At 47.9% G+C, this 20,260-nt stretch overlaps 1 protein-coding gene and 1 long non-coding RNA gene across 4 annotated transcripts in view; one reads left to right on the top strand and one right to left on the bottom strand.

Moving 5' to 3' along the window:
• The window catches only part of SPEN (spen family transcriptional repressor), a 98,062-nt gene extending 85,867 nt beyond the window's left edge, over nucleotides 1-12,195 (bottom strand). The window contains exon 1 of the mRNA XM_062190482.1: nucleotides 12,039-12,195. Within this exon, the coding sequence (XP_062046466.1) occupies nucleotides 12,039-12,121 (83 nt within the window). The 5' untranslated portion in view covers nucleotides 12,122-12,195. The remainder of the gene's footprint in view (nucleotides 1-12,038) is intronic.
• On the top strand, nucleotides 11,979-18,641 carry LOC133759459 (uncharacterized). 3 transcript variants are annotated; one of them, XR_009865897.1, is made up of 3 exons: nucleotides 11,979-12,081; nucleotides 13,879-13,996; nucleotides 18,422-18,641. It is a non-coding gene; the product is annotated as an uncharacterized LOC133759459 (long non-coding RNA). The 3 variants fall into 3 exon arrangements; XR_009865896.1 differs by lacking the exon at nucleotides 18,422-18,641 and adding an exon at nucleotides 16,212-18,395; XR_009865895.1 differs by lacking the exon at nucleotides 18,422-18,641 and adding an exon at nucleotides 16,174-18,395.
• The last annotated feature ends 1,619 nt before the right edge of the window (nucleotides 18,642-20,260 follow it).

The following is a 20,260-nucleotide window of genomic DNA, read 5'->3' as shown; positions in this document are numbered from 1 at the left end:
TCTGGAGCTTATGCCAAGGAACAAGAATCTTAGTTCATTAAGGAACCCCTTAGAAAGGGGCAAGAGCAATGAGAGGGAGAAAGAGAGAAACAGAGGGGCAAGTAGGGCCACAAACCTTTTTGCTGAGATACCATACATAAAGTGAGAGGTTGACACCCAAATAAATGCAGCAATGATTCCTAATATTATTCCTGAGAAACGAACTCCCTTCTCACTACCACCTCTTCTGCATGACTCAGCATATGATAAAGTTCAGACTGGTCCAGTGATTACGCCCAGGCCACAGGGAAAGTTACAATGCAAGCAGAAGAAGTAGAAAACCAAACTAAAATTTTACAAGTGAGGCTGCTTTAAATGGCACCACAAGTAGGCTACCCATTCAACCACAATTTGCCTCTTATGAGAGAATAGGGCAAAAATATACAAGTTACTCGTGGCCCCACCATCTTTCCCTTTCTTTGCCCCCTCTGCTCCAAGAGAGTACAGACAAGGGATGTCATGCAGAGGCGACAGGGCCAATGCACCCAGATGTAGCAGAGGAGGAAGCAGAGCAGGATACTAGTTACATGAACACAAAATTGAGCAATTGGTAAAGGTATGAAGAATAACTGGGGGCTGGCACTGTGGCACAGTGCCTTAAAGCCCCAGCTTGCAGTCCCAGCATCCCATATGGGCACCGGTTCAAGTCCCAGCTGCTCCTTTTACAATCCAGCTCTCTGCTACGGCCTGGGAAAACAGCAGAAGATGGCCCAAGTGCTTGGGCCCCTGCACCCACATGGGAGACCAGAAGAAAGCTCTTGGGTCCCGGCTTCAGATCAGCTCAGCTCTGGCCATTGTGGTCATTTGGGGAGTGAACCAGCAGATAGAAGACCTTTCTTTCTCTCTGGCTCTACCTCTCTTTGTAACTCTCTTTCAAATGAATACAAATTTGGGGAAAAAAGAAAAAGAAAAGGAAAAAAGAATAATGGGAAACACACTGGGGGTCAAGTTTCTCGCAGTCTGAGAAGGGATTTACAAACATGGAAATGGGGAGGTTAGAAAGAACTCATGTACTATAATATACTGGAACCCAGGGTTTGAAAACATGTGACTCAGAGGTGTATGTTCATGTAACACATACAGCTCTGCAGCAACGGGCAAACTGAGGACCCAGATCTTGGTTTGCTTTCAAGAAAGAAAGAGACGGCTTGCAAGCACTAGAGAGAGCACTCCCTCACATCCACAGGTTCATTCCCCAATGCCTTCAACTGCCCTGGGCCAGAGGCTAAAGCCCAAGCTAGGAACCCAAGCTGTATCTCCTACAGAGCTGGCAGGAACCGATCACCACTGCCTCCCATATTTTGCATCAGCAAGAAGCTGGAATCAGGACTCAAACCCAAGCACTCCAATATGGGACACCGGCATCATCCATCCCAGGTCTTTTCTTTTTCTTTTTTTTTTTTAAGATTTACTTATTTATTTAAAAATGTACTTATTTATTTTGACAGGCAGAGTTGGGGGGAGGGGAGGGAGGGAGGGAGGGAGAGAGAGAGAGAAAGAGAGAGAGAGAGAGAGAGAGAGAGAGGTCTTTCATCTGTTGGTTCACTCCCCAAATGGTCGCAAAGGACAGAGCTGTCATTGCAAAGCCAGGAGCCTGGCGCCTCCTCTGGGTCTCCATGCAGGTGCAGGGGCCCAAGGACTTGGACCATCTTCCACTGCTTCCCCAGGCCATAGCAGAGAGCTGGATCAGAAGTGGAGCAGCCAGGACATGAACCAGCACTCATGAGATGCTGGCTGTAGGCAGCAGCTTTACCAGCTTTGCCACAGCACTGACCCTCATTTGTTTTTCTTTTAAGGCAGCATTTATAGATAGGAAGAGAGAGAGAGAGATCTTCCATCTGCTTGCTCACTCCCCAAATGGCCGCAACAGCTGGAGCTGGTCTAGCCTGAAGCCAGGAGCTGGAATCTTTGGGGTCTCCCATGTGGGTGTAGGGACCCAAGGAATTGGGCAATCTTCTGCTGCTTTCCCAGGCATGTTAATGGGGAGCTGAATCAGAAGTGGAGCAGCCGAGACTCAAACTGGCACGCACATGGGATGCTGGCATTGCAGGCGGCAGCAGCTTTACCTGCTACACCACAGCACTGGCCCCACCCCAAGTCTTTGCTTCTAAATACCTACTGTGTAGGGGCTGGTGCTGTTGCGTAGAGGGTAGAGCCGCCAACTGCAGTGCCAGCATCCCATATGGGTGCCGGTTTAAGCCCTGGCTGCTCCACTTCTGATCTGGCTCTCTGCTATGGCCTGGGAAAGCAGTGGAAGATGGTCCAAGTGCTTGGGCCTCTGCACCCATATGAGAGACCTGGAGACCCAGAGGAAGCTCCTGGCTCCTGGCTTCGGATTGGCCAGCTCTAGCCATTGTGGCCATTTGGGGAGTGAACTAGAGGATGAAAGACCTCTCTGCCTCTGCCTCTCTGCAACTCTGACTTTCAAATAAATGAATAAATATTTAAATTAAATATCTACTGTATAAAGAAAGGTTGGCTCCATGTTGACACAGAATTTTGAAGTATTGAAGACAGAATTTTTTTAAAGATTTACTTTATTTGGGCCGGCGCCGTGGCTCAACAGGCTAATCCTCAGCCTTGTGGCGCCAGCACACCGGGCACCGGATTCTGCCCCGGTTGCCCCTCTTCCAGGCCAGCTCTCTGCTGTGGCCCGGGAGTGCAGTGGAGGATGGCCCAAGTGCTTGGGCCCTGCACCCCATGGGAGACCAGGATAAGCACCTGGCTCCTGCCTTTGGATCAGCGCGGTGCGCCGGTCGCAGCGCGCCGGCCACAGCGGCCATTGGAGGGTAAACCAACAGCAAAAGGAAGACCTTTCTCTCTGTCTCTCTCTCTCACTGTCCACTCTGCCTGTCAAAAAAATAATAGGCCGGCGCTGTGGCTTAACAGGCTAATCCTCCACCTTGCGGCGCCAGCACACTGGGTTCTAGTCCTGGCTGGGGCGCCGGATTCTGTCCCGGTTGCCCCTCTTCCAGGCCAGCTCTCTGCTATGGCCTGGGAAGGCAGTGGAGGATGGCCCAAGTGCTTGGGCCCTGCACCCGCATGGGAGACCGGGAGAAGCACCTGGCTCCTGGCTTCAGATCAGCGAGATGCGCCGGCCGCAGCGGCCATTGGAGGGTGAACCAACGGCAAAAAGGAAGACCTTTCTCTCTGTCTCTCTCTCTCACTATCCACTCTGCCTGTCAAAAATAATAATAATAATAATAATAAAATAAAAAAATAAATATTTACTGTATTTGAAAGGCAGAGTTAAAAGGGGGGGAGGGATGGATGTGTGTGCAAAGATAGAAAGTGATGTCTTTGATCCACTGGTTCACTCCTCAAATGGCTGCCATGGCTATGACTGGGCCATGACTGAGACCTAGAAGCTTCACCTGGGTCTCCCAAATGGATACAAGGGTCCAAGCACTTGGGCCATCTTCTGCTGCTTTCCCAAGAGCATTAGCAGGGAGCTGGATCAGAAGCAGAGCAGCTGGGACTCAAACGGGCACCCATATGGGATGCCGGCACTGTAGTTAGTGGCTTAACCCATTGCACCACAAAATTCAAACAAAATTTAAAACATGTTTACCAACACCCAGGAGAGTACAATCAAACCACATCCAAGAGCACAACTAATGAAAACTAAAGCATAACCAACTACACCTTGGATCTAGACTATGAGGGACTGATCTGTGGGACACCCACATCCCTTAACCAAATGCCTTGGGTCAAGTACCAGGTCTGCTCCTGATTCCAGCTATCTGCTAATGTGTGCCACGGGAGGCAGTAGTGATGGCTCAAGTACGTGGGTCCCTGCTACTCATGTGGGAGACCTGGATGAAGTTTCTAGATTCAGGCTTCAGCCTGGTCCAGTCCCTGGCTGTTGGGGGTATTTGGAGAGTGAAGCAACAGAAGGCAGATCTGAAAAAGAAAGAGATACAGAGACAGAGACGGGGGGGGGGGGGGGGGATGGAGGAAGGAAGGAAGGAAGGAAGGGAGGGAGGGAGGGCGGGCTGGAGGAAAGAGAGGGGGAGGAGGGGAGAAGGGGAGGGGGGAAGGGGAAGGGGGGAGAGAGAGCAAGAGAATGAATGAATGAATGAATGAATACCTGGCCCTCCAGAGCAGACATGGCACTATCAATGCAGAATTTAAGACATTCTGTGAAATCTGCTACTATGGACACCCAGGGAATTCATTGCTAACTTCCTTGCAAGGGGAGGATCAATGTCTGAAACTCTCCAAAGACATACTCTGTCTCTCTTGGACTTATCTGTTCATTAACCTTATTTTCTTCTTTCTTACTATATGTGTTAAATAATATGACACACATTTATTAATATGTATATGGAGGCCATCGCTGTGGCACAGCAGGCTGGACCAACACCTACAATACCAGCATCCCATACAAGCACCAGTTATAGTTCCAGCTGTTTCACTTCCAATCCGGCTCCCTGCTAATGTGCCTGGGTAAGCACTGGAAGGTGGCCCAAGTACTTGGCCCCTGACATCCAAGTAAGAGACCTGGATGGAATTCCAGACTCCTGGCTTTGGCCTGGGCTCAGCACTGGCCATTGCAGCCATTTGGGGAGTGAACTAGTGAATGGACAATTCTCTCTCTCTCTCTCTCTCTCTCTCTCTCTCCCACCCTTGCCTTTCAAATAAGTAAATAAATCTTCAAAAAAAAAAAGTATATGGCTGATGTATACTGGAGACCGCTATGACGTCACATTGCTTACCAATTCGACCCCATCACTAATGAATGAAATGGAGAGCACCTGAAGTGACTGCATATCCAGTGAAGCCCACAAAGCTCACAGCTAAATTAACATGATTCATTAAGAAAGCTCGACACTGTGGAAAGATACGATTCATACAGAGGACCTACTTCTTATAAACAGGATCTGCTCATGACACCTACACTAAACAAACCAGGGTTTCTTGGAGAAATGTCTGATTTCAGGACTGGGACAGGTAAAATACAAAAAGAGCTTTTGTTGTGCCAGCAATGAAGAAATATCCAAAATGACTGGAAGATACCACAGAGAGCTGGTTTAAAGAGTTCCCACCAGTCATGTCTAGGATGATTTTAATATCAAAATAAATAAGCACAGGATTAAGTCCCAAAGGGATGAAAAACAGAGAAAATGACTCAAAGGAAGTTAGTTAGTTCTTGCCCATGTAGAATAAATGTAGGAGGAATCACAGTAATAATCACCATTTGGCAACAATCACAGTGGTATGTAACACAGGCAGAGTAATCAATAGGTGCTAAGGTTGGAAGGTGACGGCTTCATAAGCAGATACTATCAGCATAATATCAGAAAATCTCCCCACAAAACACTCCTCAAATACAAATGGGGAAATGATGGATACGGTCTGTCTCCCGGTATGCTCTGAGAAGGGCACAGCATCATCTCTGTGGAATCCCTGATCTGGCCAGTAGGCAATACCACTCTCGGGTGGAAGATCATCCTGAAGAAAGACACACACTGAAATCTCTCAGGCACATGAGAATTCCAAGATAGAAAACTGCTGCACATGGAAGGAGACTGAGGACACGTGACTACTGCAGGCATCAAGTAGCACTGAGTGGGACCCTGGGCCAGCAAAGGAGACCTGTGACAGCTGGCACCACTGAAGTGAGGTCTGTGAACTGGGGTGGGAAGGCTGTGTCAATATTTCCTAACTGGGGGGCCAGCGCTGTGGTGTAGCAGGTAAAGCCACTGCCTGCAGTGCCAGCATCCCATATGGGCACCAGTTCGGGTCCTGGCTGCTCCACTTCCGATCCGGCTCTCTGCTGTGGCCTGGGAAAGCAGCAGAAGATGGCCCATGTCCTTGGGCCCCTGCACCAGCATGGGAGACCCAGAAGAAGCTCCTGGCTCCGGATTGGCGCAGCTCCGACCGTTGCGGCCAATTGGGGAGTGAACCAGTGGAAGGAAGACCTCTCTCTGCCTCTCCTTCTCTATGTAACTCTTTCAAGTAAAATAAATAAATCTTTAGGCCGGTGCCAGGGCTCAATAGGCTAATCCTGTGCCTGCGGCGCTGGCACACCGGGTTCCAGTCCTGGTCGGGGCGCCGGATCCTGTCCCGGTTGCCCCTCTTCCAGGCCAGCTCTCTGCTGTGGCCCGGGAGTGCAGTGGAGGATGGCCCAAGTCCTTGGGCCCTGCACCCGCATGGGAGACCAGGAGAAGCACCTGGCTCCTGCCTTCAGATCAGCGCGGTGCACCGGCCGCGGCGGCCATTGGAGGGTGAACCAACGGAAAAGGAAGACCTTTCTCTCTGTCTCTCTCTCTCATTGTCCACTCTGCCTGTCAAAAACTAAGTAAATAAATAAATAAATCTTTTAAAAAAATGTTTCCTAACAGGGAGGACTACAGAACGAACAGCAATGCAGGAACTCCCAGTTCCTGGCTTCTACCTGGGTCTAACCCTGGTTATTGAGGCATTTAGGGAGTGAAACAGCAAATGGAAGATCTCTGTGTGTCTCCCTCTGTCACTCTGCCTTCCAAATAAATAATAAGTAAATCTAAAACTAAATAAATATGCTAGAGTGGAATTCATTTCTACAATCAAATTGTATGTAATTCTTTCAAAAAGTCACTCAAGTTAGGTTCACCTCCCAAATGCCCACAATGTTCAGGACTGGGCTGGGCAGACACCAAGAGCTGTAAACTCAATCCAAGTCTGCTATGTGGGTTGCAGGAATCCACCCACTTGAACCATCAACACTGCCTCCCAGAGCCCGCATTAGCAGAAACCTGAGTTAGGTGTCAAACCTAGGTACTCCTATGTGGGATACAAGCAATGAACCACCAGGACAAATGTTCACCTTTTAACTGGAGATTTTATAAAGCCATTCTACTGTGTTTTTTTAATGTATGTTAATTTCAGTTTGGCAGACAGGGACACACATACGGGGAATAATCTGAAACTGAATATTGGAATACTTTAGAATTTTACATCAAAAACATCTTTTCACTGCAAAGTATATAACAAATTTTGTTACTACATAACCCAAAATGTTATTCGGCACCTTGAAATAGATAGTATCCGCCTGCTGAACAACAGACTACATGAAGTAACACTTATCTGTGAACTTCCAACCATCTTTATATATCAGTTGTGTCTACGTAAAAATACTATTTCTATTTGCCTTACAGCAACTCACATTTTAAGGGAAAACAGCATAGTGCACTGTGAAAACCAATTAGAATGGTTACAGTTCAAGAATTCCTTACAATTAAGGAACATTTTGGGGGAAAATCGAGTGGGAAACTTTTATTTTTTGAAAGGCAAAGTGACAGAGGATCTTTTATCTGCTGGTTCACTCCCCAAATGCCTGCAGCAGCTGGGGCTGGGCCAGGCCAACGCCAGGAGCTCCACCCCAGTCTCCCACGTGGGCGGCAGAAACCATCATGTGCCCACCACACAGCAGAAAGCTGGATCTGAACTGGGGACAGCTAGGATCCCTCTGTGCCCTAACACCACTCTGGAAGACATTACTTCTTCCCCTATATACCCAGCAAAAGAGTTTCAGTTCAGCAACAAACTGTAGGGATATGTATATCTTCGTGTTAGATACTGTTTAGGCTACTTAAGAACCTATTAATTGTCTTATTAGATAGAAGCCACATAATTTTTGTGAGATACAGTTGGGTTTTAGTGAATGGAAACTCAAAAGTTTTCTGTTGCAAAACTTTATTGAAATACTTTGCATAATACACATTTTCCATGAACTTTTTTGAAAACCTTTATATGCATGGATTTCAAAAATATTTTATTTTATAGGGCAAGCACTTAGCCCAGCAGTTGAGATGCCCATGTCCCATAATGGAAAGTCTGGGTTTGATACCCAGCTCCACTCCTAATTCCAACTTCCTACTAATGCAGACCATATAAACTGGTGACAGCACAAGTGACTGGGTTCCTGCTACCCATGTGAGAAACCCAGAGGGAGTTCTCCGCTCCCGCCTTTGACCTGGTCCCACCCTGGCTGTTGCAGGAATTTAGGGAATGAATCAGCAATTAGAAGTCAGTCTCTCTCTGACTTTCAAATAAGCAAACAAAAAATTAGGAAAGAAACAGCAAAACTTGAAACCAAGGGGAAAAAGACTTGGAAAACTACTGTGAAAAGCCTTCACTCACAGTACCACTACCCCTCCATTTCTACAGATTTCCTAAGCTCTAGTGTTCACAGAATGTAAAGCATCTCATAAATCAAGCCTGAACCTCTTCATAAACGTAATGAGGAGTCTACAGCCAAGGCAGGTGAAAAAAATGCCCTCTCCACAGTCAAACACCATCATTCTTCCCTGTGCTGACCCTGTATTTTCTTCCCATCCACTAAAAGCATCCTTTTCAGAAAATAAAATACACCATTTAAGCATTCTGTATTAACTTTTAGTGCTATTTCAGGATAACTATGAATTCTGCTTTAATTTTAATATGCAAAACCTATCTTGAAAATAGATATTCAAAGCCAGGATATTCAAAATCAAGAGGCCGTTCCATAGAAACCCTCAGGTCTAAAAAGAACAATGAAGCAATGCAGTGTGCTACAGTGATTGAAATTTAAGTCAAAATTATTTTTTTAAAGATTCACTTATTTATTTGAAAATCAGAGTTACACAGAGAGGAGGAGAGGCGGGGGGGGGGGGGGGGGGGGGGAGAGGTCTTCCAACTCCCCCGTTGGCCGCAAAGGCTGGAGCTGTGCTGATCTGAAGCCAGGAGCTTCTTCCAGGTCCTCCACGTGGGTGCAGGGGCCCAAGGACTTGGGCCATCTTCCACTGCTTTCCCAGGCCATAGCAGAGAGCTGGATTGGAAGTGGAGCAGCCAGGACTCGAACCGGTGCCTATATGGGATGCTGGCACTGCAGGCAGTGGCTTTACCCACTACACCACAGTGCTGACCCCCATCGTTTTTTTATAATAAAATAAGGACAAGGAAATTGATCAATATTAATTTATCTAGTATCCCAGAAGTGAAGATCTGAATATACACAACATGTAGCATTTACTCCAACTACTTAAAACTCAGGAAAACCACTGTTAAAACATTTTAAATGGGGCTGGCATTGTGGGTAAAGCCATTGCCCTCCGTCAACTCCGGCATCCCCTATGGGCACCAGTTTAAAACCCAACTGCTCCACTTCTGATCCAGCTCCCTGCTTATGGCCTGGGAAAGCAGCAGAAGACAGCCCAAGTTCTTGGGCCCCTGCTACTCTCATGGAAGACCTGGAATCAGCTCCTGGCTCTGGCCAGGCCCGGCCTTGGCTATATCGGCAATTTGGAAAGAGAACCAGAGGATGGACGATCTCTGTTTCTCTGTCTCTCCCTCTTTCTGTAACTCTGACTTTGAAATAAACAAATAAAGCTTTAAAAATTTTTCTTTTAATTAGCAAAAGCAAAATTTTAGGTCTCATTCTTTAAGAAAATTTTTACATAAGGGGTTACATTGCTCAATCAATGCATAATCTTTAGTTTCTAAAACTGAGGAGAGGCTGGGAAGAACACAATGTTACTAAAAATTTGAAAGTAAGGCATAAAGAAAGAAAATAAGGTGTAACATCTTTCAAGGGTTCTATTCATTGGGTCATTCTAATTCAAGGAGCTGCCTTTGCACACACCTCTCCCACAGCCAAAAGACAGCAACCAATTGTTGTGTAACTCCTCCCTTCCCCCTTCAACCCAGCTAACATACAAAGGAAAGGACTTTCTCTATTGTGCCCTTGTAATGAATCTTTGTTAACTAAAACATAGATTCAGAACCAATCCTTGTTTAATTTTTTTTAATCAACATACTGAAACCAGTAAAGACAATGAACACAATAGACTGTTATTGCAGTCAATTTCTAAAAATGCTCTGATTACATTTTTAGAATTTGGTTTTTTCCGGCACTGAGAAGAAAAAAGCCAAATCAGCATCCCTCCCTCAATCTATTGTCCACCTGAAACACTGATTAAAATATAAATTAAAAATACTGACCCGCTTTTATTTCTCCCCTTAAAATGTCTCTAAGCTGCCCTGCCCCCACAGCTGTCTAGCTTAGTCTTCTTTAAAAATCCAAATAACTACAAAAGCCTAATCACTGTTAAAAGAACATTCACCTTAAATACATCTTATATTATGTATTCCCAGTGTACACCTACTAATCCTGTAAAGCAGTTATTAGTTAATGTTGTAATCAGCTAGGGAGAAGGGTAAAAGCAGACACTTAAACTTCAGTTTCCATACAGGTATTGCATGTTTTCTCATTCTGATTTCTTGAAGACACTAGAGGTGAATGTTAAGTCTCTTGCAGAGCCATTATTCTGATATAACTGCTGTTTTTTCTTTATCATTTAAATGACCAATTTAGTTTTCCCTTCCAGTAGCAATCACGGATTTTACAAAGCATATTTCACAACAGGGATGGAAGGTCTGAATTCCTCCAAACAAGGTCCACTTAGCTTCATAGCTGGACCAGCAAGAACATCCCTTGCACATGCAGAAAGATAAACAAGAAACCAGAGAGAGATTGGTTGGGGGGGTGGTGCTAAGGAATCCTAGGGTATGGGTGAAGGTGAGACTGACTCTTCTCTGGTGTACGTTTTTTGATTCTTTAAGCCCGATTTAAAAAAAAAAAAAAAAAAACCTATCTATTCAATGAACAAAAAAAAAAAAATGCTTAGAAATGGAAAAAGAGAGTCGCCTTTAAATTAAAGGGGATTCGGGGACACGCGATCCGATCCGAGCATCCGCTTTTGCTCTGCGAGAGGCAGACACTCCCGTAGTGCAGTCGCGAGCAGCGCGCCCGCTGAGCCCTCCACGACGCCGCCGCTGCAGACCGCCGCTCGCTTTCCAAGGCAGCTCGCAGCCTCCGCCCCCTCCTCCCCGGTGCATGGAGATCGGCTCCGCCGATTCCCACAGAAAGTGGGTCCTGGCCGCCATTTTAGAGTCATTCACACAAGCCGGACCGCAGCCCCGTGCACCTCCAACCTTCCGACACTGCCTGGGAGGATCCCCCCCTCCCGTCCCCGCACCCTCCTCCGGCCGCAGCGTCCGATCCCCGGGCAGAAGCGCACCACGTCCCTCGCATCTGCATCACGCGAAATGACACGTCCGGCCGCGGCGGAGGGGCCGACGCTGCAGCGCACGTGTCTGCCCGCGAATTTCCCATGCACAGATGCCCCGGCCAAGCGCGCGAGCACACGGAGCTCAGCGCATCCCGCTCCGGGGACCTGCCCCGGAATGATTTTTCCACCAAAACACTGACGAGAGGAGGGGAGGGCTGGGGGGCGGGTAAGGGGTGGAGCAGCGCCAGCCAGAAAAAGTTCCCACCCGCTTCCCAGGGCCGCGCGGAGCCTCCCCTGCGGCCGCCTCGCCCGCGCCCGGCGCCGCAGACGCGGGGCGGCCGGGAGGCGCGCGCCGCCCGCTCCTCAATGGCCTCTCCATCGCCGGCGCCTTTTCACACGCGGACACGCGCACACGCGCGCCCCAGCGGCGAGGATTTAATGCCCAGTAACAGCGGCAGGGCTCCTCCACGGACGAGGCGGCGGCGCCCAGCGGCCGCTGCTTCCGTGTCGTCCGCGGAGCGGCTCGGCCCACTTTTCCCAGGCTGACTCACGGACAGGGCCGCCCCGTCATCTCCCCGGCTCGCTGCGCGGCCGGAGGCGCACACGGCGGGCCGCCCCGGGCCTGTCAGCCCCGCACGCAGGCGCTGCACAAAGAGAGCCGGCGGCTGCACCCGCACCCGCACGCGGGGAGCCCGGGGGAGCCCACAGCCCGGCGTGGCGCCCCGCCACCTGGTTCTCGAAGCCGGGGAGCCGGCGCCGTCGGCCCGGCCCGCGGTCTACACGAGCGGCGGGCCCGGGCGCAGGGACGCGCCCCCGCCGAGGGCACCCCCGGGCAGCCGGCGGCGCGGAGGCCGAGCGGCCGGCGGGGTCGCCTCGCGGGTCTGCGGCCGGGGTCGCCCCTCAGCGACCCCGCGCACCGGGAGGGGCCGGCAGCGGCGCGGCCCGGGGCCTCGCGTCACTCACCGTTTGAAATGCTCGATGATCTTCTCTTCCCGCACGTTCTCCGGTAAGTTGCCCACCCAGAGGTGCCTGGTTTCCCGGACCATGCTGGGCGGCGTGCCGGCGACCGCTGCTGCTGGCTCCCCCTCGCCGGCTTCGTACGAGGCCGTCAGCGCCGGGAGGCGGGCGCCGGGGCGGCGGCGGCGGCGGCTGCGGCGGGGGGCGTCGGCAGCGGCGGCGGCTCCTCCGGCTCCCCCCCGTGCAGAGACCATCCCTCTCCCCCAGGTTCTGACTCTCGGGCCTCGCAGCTCCGCTCTGCCGCCACCACACACCCGAAGCCGACCCTCGCGCTCCGGCGGCTCATGCGCCCGGGCGGCGGCGGGCGGGGGGAGCGGGAGGAGGGGCGAGCGGGACCCGGGCGGCAGCGACTACGACGGAGCTGGCGCTGTGGCAGCCGGACGCTTCCCACCGGCGCGCGCGGCCCGCCTCCCGCCGCCTGGCCGCCTCCCCCTCGCCGCGGGCGCGCGCGCGTCCGCCCACCCGCGAGGCCGCGACACCGCGTTCCTCCCAGCCGGCGCGCAGGCGCGCGGGCCGGGCGGGGCGGGAGGAACGTGGGCCGGGCAGGAACGCTCGCGCGGGGCCCCGTGCGCAGGCGCGGAGCCGCCGCGGGGCGGGGCCGCCGCCGCCGCCTGGCGCTCGGTCGGGTCCCCGGGGCGGCGCGCAGCGGTCGGGGCCGGGGTCCTAGGCACAGCGCTAGGGGAGCAGACAGAGAGGGCTGGAGTCCGGCCTTTGCGGGCCCTGCTGGGGCAGGTGGTCGGAGCGAGGCCGCCCTTCTCACGGCTCCCAGGAAGAGTGGCTTGCAGCGTTACACAACTTTAGTGTGTAGGATCTCGCAGGTCCTTGTGCGAGATGCTCTTGGCCATCGTCACGGCACACAGGGACTGCAACCGACAGGCGCCCTCAAACTGTTCCCCTCAGAGGGGTCACCGTCATTCCTTATTTATGCGCCGGAAAGGATCGGACCTGCAGCCCTCGCGGGCCGGGGGCTTCTGGAAGCTGCAGTCGAGTTTTTTAGGAAGGCGACGAGCCTACCCGGCCCGGAAAACCCAGAAAGACGGAGTCACGAGCAGTCTGCAACTCGGATTTCCTTCTCCATTTTTCATCCTTAGAACTCAGAGGGGGCTGGCGGGTGGTGCAGTGGGTTAAGTCGCTGGGACACCCCTGGCTGCTCCGCTTCCCGCCCAGCTCCCTGCTAACGCGCCCGGGAAAGCAGTGAAAGATGGCCCAGGTGCTCGGACCCTGCACCCCAGTGGGAGACCCTGATGAAGCGCCAGACTCTGGCCCAGGTGCTCGGACCCTGCAGCCCCGTGGGAGACCCTGATGAAGCGCCAGACTCCGGGGCTGGCCCACCCTGGCCATGAGGCCATTTAGGGAGTGAATCAGCCAAAGGAGATCACCACCTCTTCCCCTCTCTGTAACTCTGCCTTTCAAATAAATGAATCCTAGAAAATAATAATAGCAGCGATGTGGTGCCTGGGGTTCAGGCTACGTTTTAGATGTGTGCTCTCATTATCACCCTAAATACCAGCCAACACACTGTCAAACTACAGGACTCTGAGTTGGAAAACTTGTCACCGTAACCAATGGCACTGATAGCTGGGGTCTCTGGCTTTTGGCCACGAATGCTAAAGTGCCAAGTTGTTTTTACTGGTTTCCTCACCTGGGTCGAAGTTTCCTAATGACGGAGTCAGGATATAAAACCTAAAACTCTCCTGTTTGGTTTGACGGTCGACACTGTACTTAACAAACCTGATCTCAGTGGCTCTAACCAACTGAAAGGCTCTCTCCTCTCTTCCTCTCATAGACCCAGGAGGCCAAGCGAGCTACAGACACGGTGACCAGTTTTCACCACCTTGGCTGATATTTTTCCATTAAACTGATTTTAGACAAGTCACTCCTAAAATGCCCGGATTTTGAGCAAGGTAATTTAATTTCTCTGCTACTTTCCTGGCTTATTTTACATTTTCTATTCCAGTGCTCCACTTTTTCCCTTTTTAAGAACTTAAATTAGTAGCAACAACAGAAGCCAAAGAAGTTGGAGACAGGAAATGCACTGTTGTTACTTGTAAACAAAAATAGTGGCGCTGATTCATAATATAGTTATGTAGTGTCAGTGTGGAGGTTGATCTTGTCTTCGTGCAAATCACTCAAAATTAAGTGGAAATTTTTGTTTTTGCAAACATGAGGGATGGATTCCTCAGTGAAAGTGAAAACAGAACAGCCCTCCCGTCCCCGGAATGCTGCTGGTGGTGGTCGTACAAGCAGGGAAGGTGATACTGAAGCCGGCCTCACGGTGCTATAGTCTGATATATAGCACTGGGCAGGTTTCAAACAAGTTTAAAATTTAAAAAAAAAAAAAAAAAAGCTAATCAATCTCCACTAAGATGTAGGATTGGAGGGGCTGGAATTGTGGCGCAGCAGGTTAGGCCACCGCCTGCAAGGCCAGCATCCATGTGGGTATCAGTTCCAGGCCCAGCTGCTCCACTTCTGATCCAGCTCCCTGTTAATGTGCCTGGGAAAGCAGCAGAAAACGGCCCAAGTGCTTGGGCCCCTGCACCCATGTGGGAGATCCACAGGAGGCTCCTGGCTCCTGGTTTCAGCCTGGCCCAACTCTTGCCATCTGGGGAGTTAACAAGCAGATGCAAGATCTCTGTCTGCCTCTGCCTCTCTTTCTCTGTAACTGATTTTCAAATAAAATTTTTTAAATCTTTAAAAAAGAAGTTGTAGGCTTGGCCATCTACAGGTGGCCATGTCTCTGTTACACGTGTATCACATCAGGAGAGCTGGGCCAGCACCCTACTAGCTAAACTCATGGACTGTATGTGGCTGCAGTTAGTAAGCACTGAACTGACACGCATTTTACCATGAAGCATAAATGTCAACACAAGCACCCGCAGTTTGAGGCACTTTTTAAAGTATAATGTGAATTACTCATTTAAAACAAGACAGGAGGCCGGCGCTGCAGCTCAATAGCTCTCTGCTATGGCCTGGGAAAGCAGTATAGATGGCCCAAGCCCTTGGGGCCCCTGAACCCGCATAGGAGACCCAGAGGAGGCTCCTGGATCGGCACAGCTCCAGCCATTGTGGCCAACTGGGGAGTGGACCAGCAGATGGAAGACCTCTCTCTCTCTCCCTCTGCCTCTCCTCTCTCTATATAACTCTGACTTTCAAATAATAAATAAATAAATCTTAAAAAAGATATACTTATTATACTTCTATTATATTTCTCCATAGACATTAAGTGAAAATAAAAAGCATCATGTTTGCCAACTAAAAAGAAAAAAGAAAAGTGAGTTCTAGATTACCTGTAGGCTTTGGTACAGCAGTGCCGTTTTCCCATGTAAAAAGCAGACACTTAATTTTGCTAATTCAGTGTGAGATGGGTAAAGTTGTTTACAAATACTTTAAAGCCCCTCACCATCAGGGGAGTAGCAAAGGAGACACTGTGGTGGAAGATTACTAACAAATTGGTAAGGAAAGTTTAAAGTTCTTCCTAAAACCCTTAGGGAAATATCAAATAAAGATACATTTTGCCAGAAAATTATCAAACAACTGGCCGGCGCCGCGGCTCAGTAGGCTAATCCTCCGCCTTGCGGCGCCGGCACACCGGGTTCTAGTCCCGGTCGGGGCACCGATCCTGTCCCGGTTGCCCCTCTTCCAGGCCAGCTCTCTGCTGTGGCCAGGGAGTGCAGTGGAGGATGGCCCACGTGTTTGGGCCCTGCACCCCATGGGAGACCAGGAGAAGCACCTGGCTCCTGCCATCGGAACAGCGCGGTGCGCCGGCTGCAGCGCGCCTACCGCGGCGGCCATTGGAGGGTGAACCAACGGCAAAAAGGAAGACCTTTCTCTCTGTCTCTCTCTCTCACTATCCACTCTGCCTGTCAAAAAAAAAAAAAAAAAAAGAAAAAGAAAATGATCAAACAACTGACACACTCCTAACAATTTGAAGGCAAGCATAATTCCATTAAACATCATTTTACAGCACTTCATATTCAGTTTTCTTTAAGTGTTAGTTTCATCAAAATACCTGTTTTCAGAATTAGTGGCACCAAAAAAGCAAGAATTATTTAATTTAGTTTTTCTTTTTTTTTAATTTGAGAGACAGAGAAAGCTGTGATATGCTGGTTTCTTCTTCAGATGACAGCATTGCCCAGGGCTGAAGCCAGGAGCAGGGGGCTCACAGAGGTTTCCCATGTGCGAGGCAGAACTCGGGACTGGAGTCATCACCTCTGCCTCCCAGGGTCTGAACTCTCAGGAAGATGGAATCCATAGCCAGAGCGAGGGATGGAACCCATCTGCTCTGATATGGACACGAGCATCTTAACCAGCACTTTCCTCCAGCTTGATTGTTTTTTCTTTTTTAAATATAAATATACTTCTCAAAAGAGAATTCTCAGTTTACAAAATGTCAACAGACATCAACCTAAACAAAATTTAATGATTTAAACACAACTGTTTTCTGTTCACATTTTTAATGTGCTCCCATGGTGCCAAAAAAAATTCTCTAATTTCAATTAAATTAATTTGAAGGAAAAATAGTTCACATGCTGGGTTAAAATGAGCATTGATTGAGAAAGAAATATTCCCCAATTCTATAAATATCTCTGAGTTAAATGTAATGTCCATGTTCCTTACAGATTTTCTCAGCATAACAAACACTACTTGATCTTGAATTTTGAGAGCTACCAAAAAAACACTGATGATGGTATGAATGAGAAGCATTAGAGAGTAATGGATTAGTAGTCAAAAATTACAGTTCCAATTTCATCATCAGTTATATGGCATAGGCAAATCAATTCAAATCTCAATTTCCTTTTCTGCAAAATGAGTATAAAATACAGTTTACTCAATAAAATTGTTAGAAATAACAAACGAGATAATATACTTGTATGTGAAAGTGTTTGGAAATTACACACCATATAAAAATCATGAATAAAATTAAATTGAGAGTTAATTTCACACTAATATCAAAAGTGGGCGTCACTTGAAGTTAGGAACACAGCGATATCAACTCATAACGTTTTCATGACTACAGCCAGGTCCTGTAGCCATTTCAAATCCATATGCAGTGGCTACCTGTGAAGTATGCAGTTCCTTACAAATTTTTTTCTGACCTTTTCTATTGCAAAAGCTCTTAATGATAACAAAGCTGATAAGTACGTGCCCTTTGCGCAGCCCCAAGTCAAATGTTTGATCTTCTCAGTGCTTTTCATTTTTGCTGGCAACGCATCAGGGAAAGCTGGGAAAGCTGTTCTCCATTTTGTTCTTTTTACAAATATTTACGGGGGCAGAATTTCTTCATTAGCATGTATCTTTGTATGTTTTCAATAGAAAGACAACCCATTCTGTTATTCCTGGATGATTTGTTATTTATCTTAACAATAATGGATGCTCATTGAAAAAGATCAAAAGGAGGTTGTGATTTATCTATGATAAATGGATGGTGAAGTGAATTTCCTCACTTGTGTATTAAAGATAATTCAAGAAGGTGACATGAAAGCAAAGCCATTTGCAGAGGGGAATTAAATAGATTTGTTTTTAATCAGGTCTTTTTTCACACTGTGAGGAGCTGCTGTATTTCGTATGCTAGACATGCCCCAAGAGTTCAGTCATGCGTGATGGGAGCTCAGATGGGGAAAGCAGCTAAGCCTCAGACTCGGGCTCTGAATGCTCACCCAGCCACTAGAGCAGATCAATTAATGCCGCCATTTGAACAAGAGAACAGAGGCAACAAGACCCTGGCCCCAAGCTTTAAAATTGTTTCACATGAAAACATACACTTACGATATAAGCATTTCTTAAAAAGGCATCATATAAAAACATATTAACTAGCTCTAAATGACCAAAGAAAGCCCCAATGACTTGACAGTACTAACAAACTGTTGTTGTTACAATCAGGATTTTTTTTCAAAATAACAGAAAATAAAGCAGATGAGATCCATTATATTATTATCAAAGAATGCTTGACATCTTCCTATTTCTGAAGCTAAAATAATGAGAGGCCAGTCTACTAACACACTTATATTGATCCTACTTTTAGCAAGCTGTGTTTAACTAAGAAAACTAAATGATTGAAATCAATTCTTAAGTTTCTACATTCCTTATCCATAGAAAGTTGCTGAAAGTAACTTTTTCTATGGAAAAAATACTGCTAACATTTCTAATATTTAAAATTATTAATACAGTTTAGGAAAATTTGTGAAATTGAATGGAAAATCTACTGAGAGGATATTTGTAAATGTTAATCATCATGGTTAATGTCTATATGGTAGAATTTGAAATTTTTTTAAAAATTGTATTCTTATATACTTTCTGAACTTTTCCTGCATGCTCCACTTCCATTCCAGCTCCCAACTAATGGCCTGTGTATGACAGAAGATGGCCTAAGTCTTTGGGCCCCTGCACACGTGTGGGAGACCCGAAGAGGGCTCCTGGCTCCTAGCTTAGGCCTGGCCTACCCATGGCCATCTGGGAAATGAACCAGCAGATAAAAGATTTCTCTGTTTCTCTGTAACTGTGCCTTTCAAATAAAAAATATAAATAAATAAATAAAAAGAGAAAAAAGTTATTTAAAAATGACTTGGTAATCAGCTTCCAGGTAACTTTAGTTAAGGGTTCTCTGAAATGTTAACAATTTACTATATCAAATTAACATGTATGTTAATAGAGCCTATGTAAATGAAAGGTTATTATTACTCTGTTAATTCAGAGATTTCATATCAATCTTTTCAGACCCTATTGCCAACCCCTATTTTAAAAAAAGAAACTTCTACAAAACACATTGAATCTGTTAGAAACTAATTCATAATTTAAAATTTAAAAATAAATAAATAAAAAATAAAATTTAAAAAAAAATTTTTAATTTAACCTCTTCACCAAATGTGATATATATTTGTAAAAAACACCCAGATCTAGGAGACTGGGACTTAAAATATCAGGAAGCAGAATGTAAAGAATAAAGATTATGCTTCATAAAAATTATGCTTCATCCATGAAGCTCTTGGCTTCCGCCTGGCCCAGCCCTGGCCATTGTGGCCATTTGGGGAGTGAACCAGCAGATGGAAGAGCTCTCGCTCTGTCTCGCTCTCTCTCTCTCTGTTTCACTCTGCCCTTAAAATAAATAATTCTTCATTAAAAATATCATATTTAGGGGCGGGGTGGGCATTTAGTGCACAGTGGAAAGCTGCCTGGGATGCCCACCCTGGATCCGAGTGCCCGGGCTCCAGTCCTGGCTCCGCTCTCCTTGCCAGCTTCCTGCTAACTCGCACCAGGTGACGGCCGGTGGTTCCCTCCACGCAGACCGGGCTGCAGGCTGGAGACTCCTGCGCGTGTTCTGCCTGCCTTCCACCCGACAGAGGCCCAGCTGTGGTGGGCATGCGGTGAATGAACAGTGGGTGGAAGATATGTCTGCATCTCTCTGCTTTTCAAATAACTTAAAGAATTTTTTAAGTTAAATTCCAGTACTTTCACAGAGGAGATATAGACAGAATTTTTTTCATGCCATATAGTACAAAAGTCTTGGCAACCATCCACCTATATTTGGAAAATGCTTTGGCTGAAATGAGAGACAACTTTCTTTGAAGATGCTAGAATAACTTAAAATAGTTTTTTAGGAACTAAAACAGGCCCAGTAATAGTAATAAGACTGTACTGTAGGCCAGCGCCGTGGCTTAACAGGCTAATCCTCTGCCTTGCGGCGCCGGCACACCAGGTTCTAGTCCCGGTTGGGGCGCCGGATTCTGTCCCGGTTGCCCCTCTTCCAGGCCAGCTCTCTGCTGTGGCCCGGGAAGGCAGTGGAGGATGGCCCAAGTGCTTGGGCCCCTGCACCTGTGTCAGGGGCCCAGAGGAGGCTCCTGGCTCCTGGCTATGGCCTGGCCCAGCTCTGGCTATTGCAGCCATTTGGGGGAATGGAAGACACCTCTCTCTCTCTCTCTCTCCACCTCTGTATCTCTGTAACTCTGCCTTTCAAATAAATAAATCTTAAAAAAAAAATAAAAACAATAAAGTGAGCGTGTGTTCCTCCACTCCACATGATATAAATGCACAAATACACACCTTTTATATAAAAAATTACCCAAAAGTGGCTTTAAACCAAGATAATTTTGTCCCTCATAGTTCTCAACTTAAACATGTTGCTCCTCTTAATATTCGTTCCCAAGGGATCCTAATTATTAGTATGCAAGGAC

This window comes from Lepus europaeus, chromosome 5 (genome assembly GCF_033115175.1).
Source record: "Lepus europaeus isolate LE1 chromosome 5, mLepTim1.pri, whole genome shotgun sequence".
Lineage (NCBI taxonomy): Eukaryota > Metazoa > Chordata > Mammalia > Lagomorpha > Leporidae > Lepus > Lepus europaeus.
This window is presented reverse-complemented; position numbering and strand designations above follow the sequence as displayed.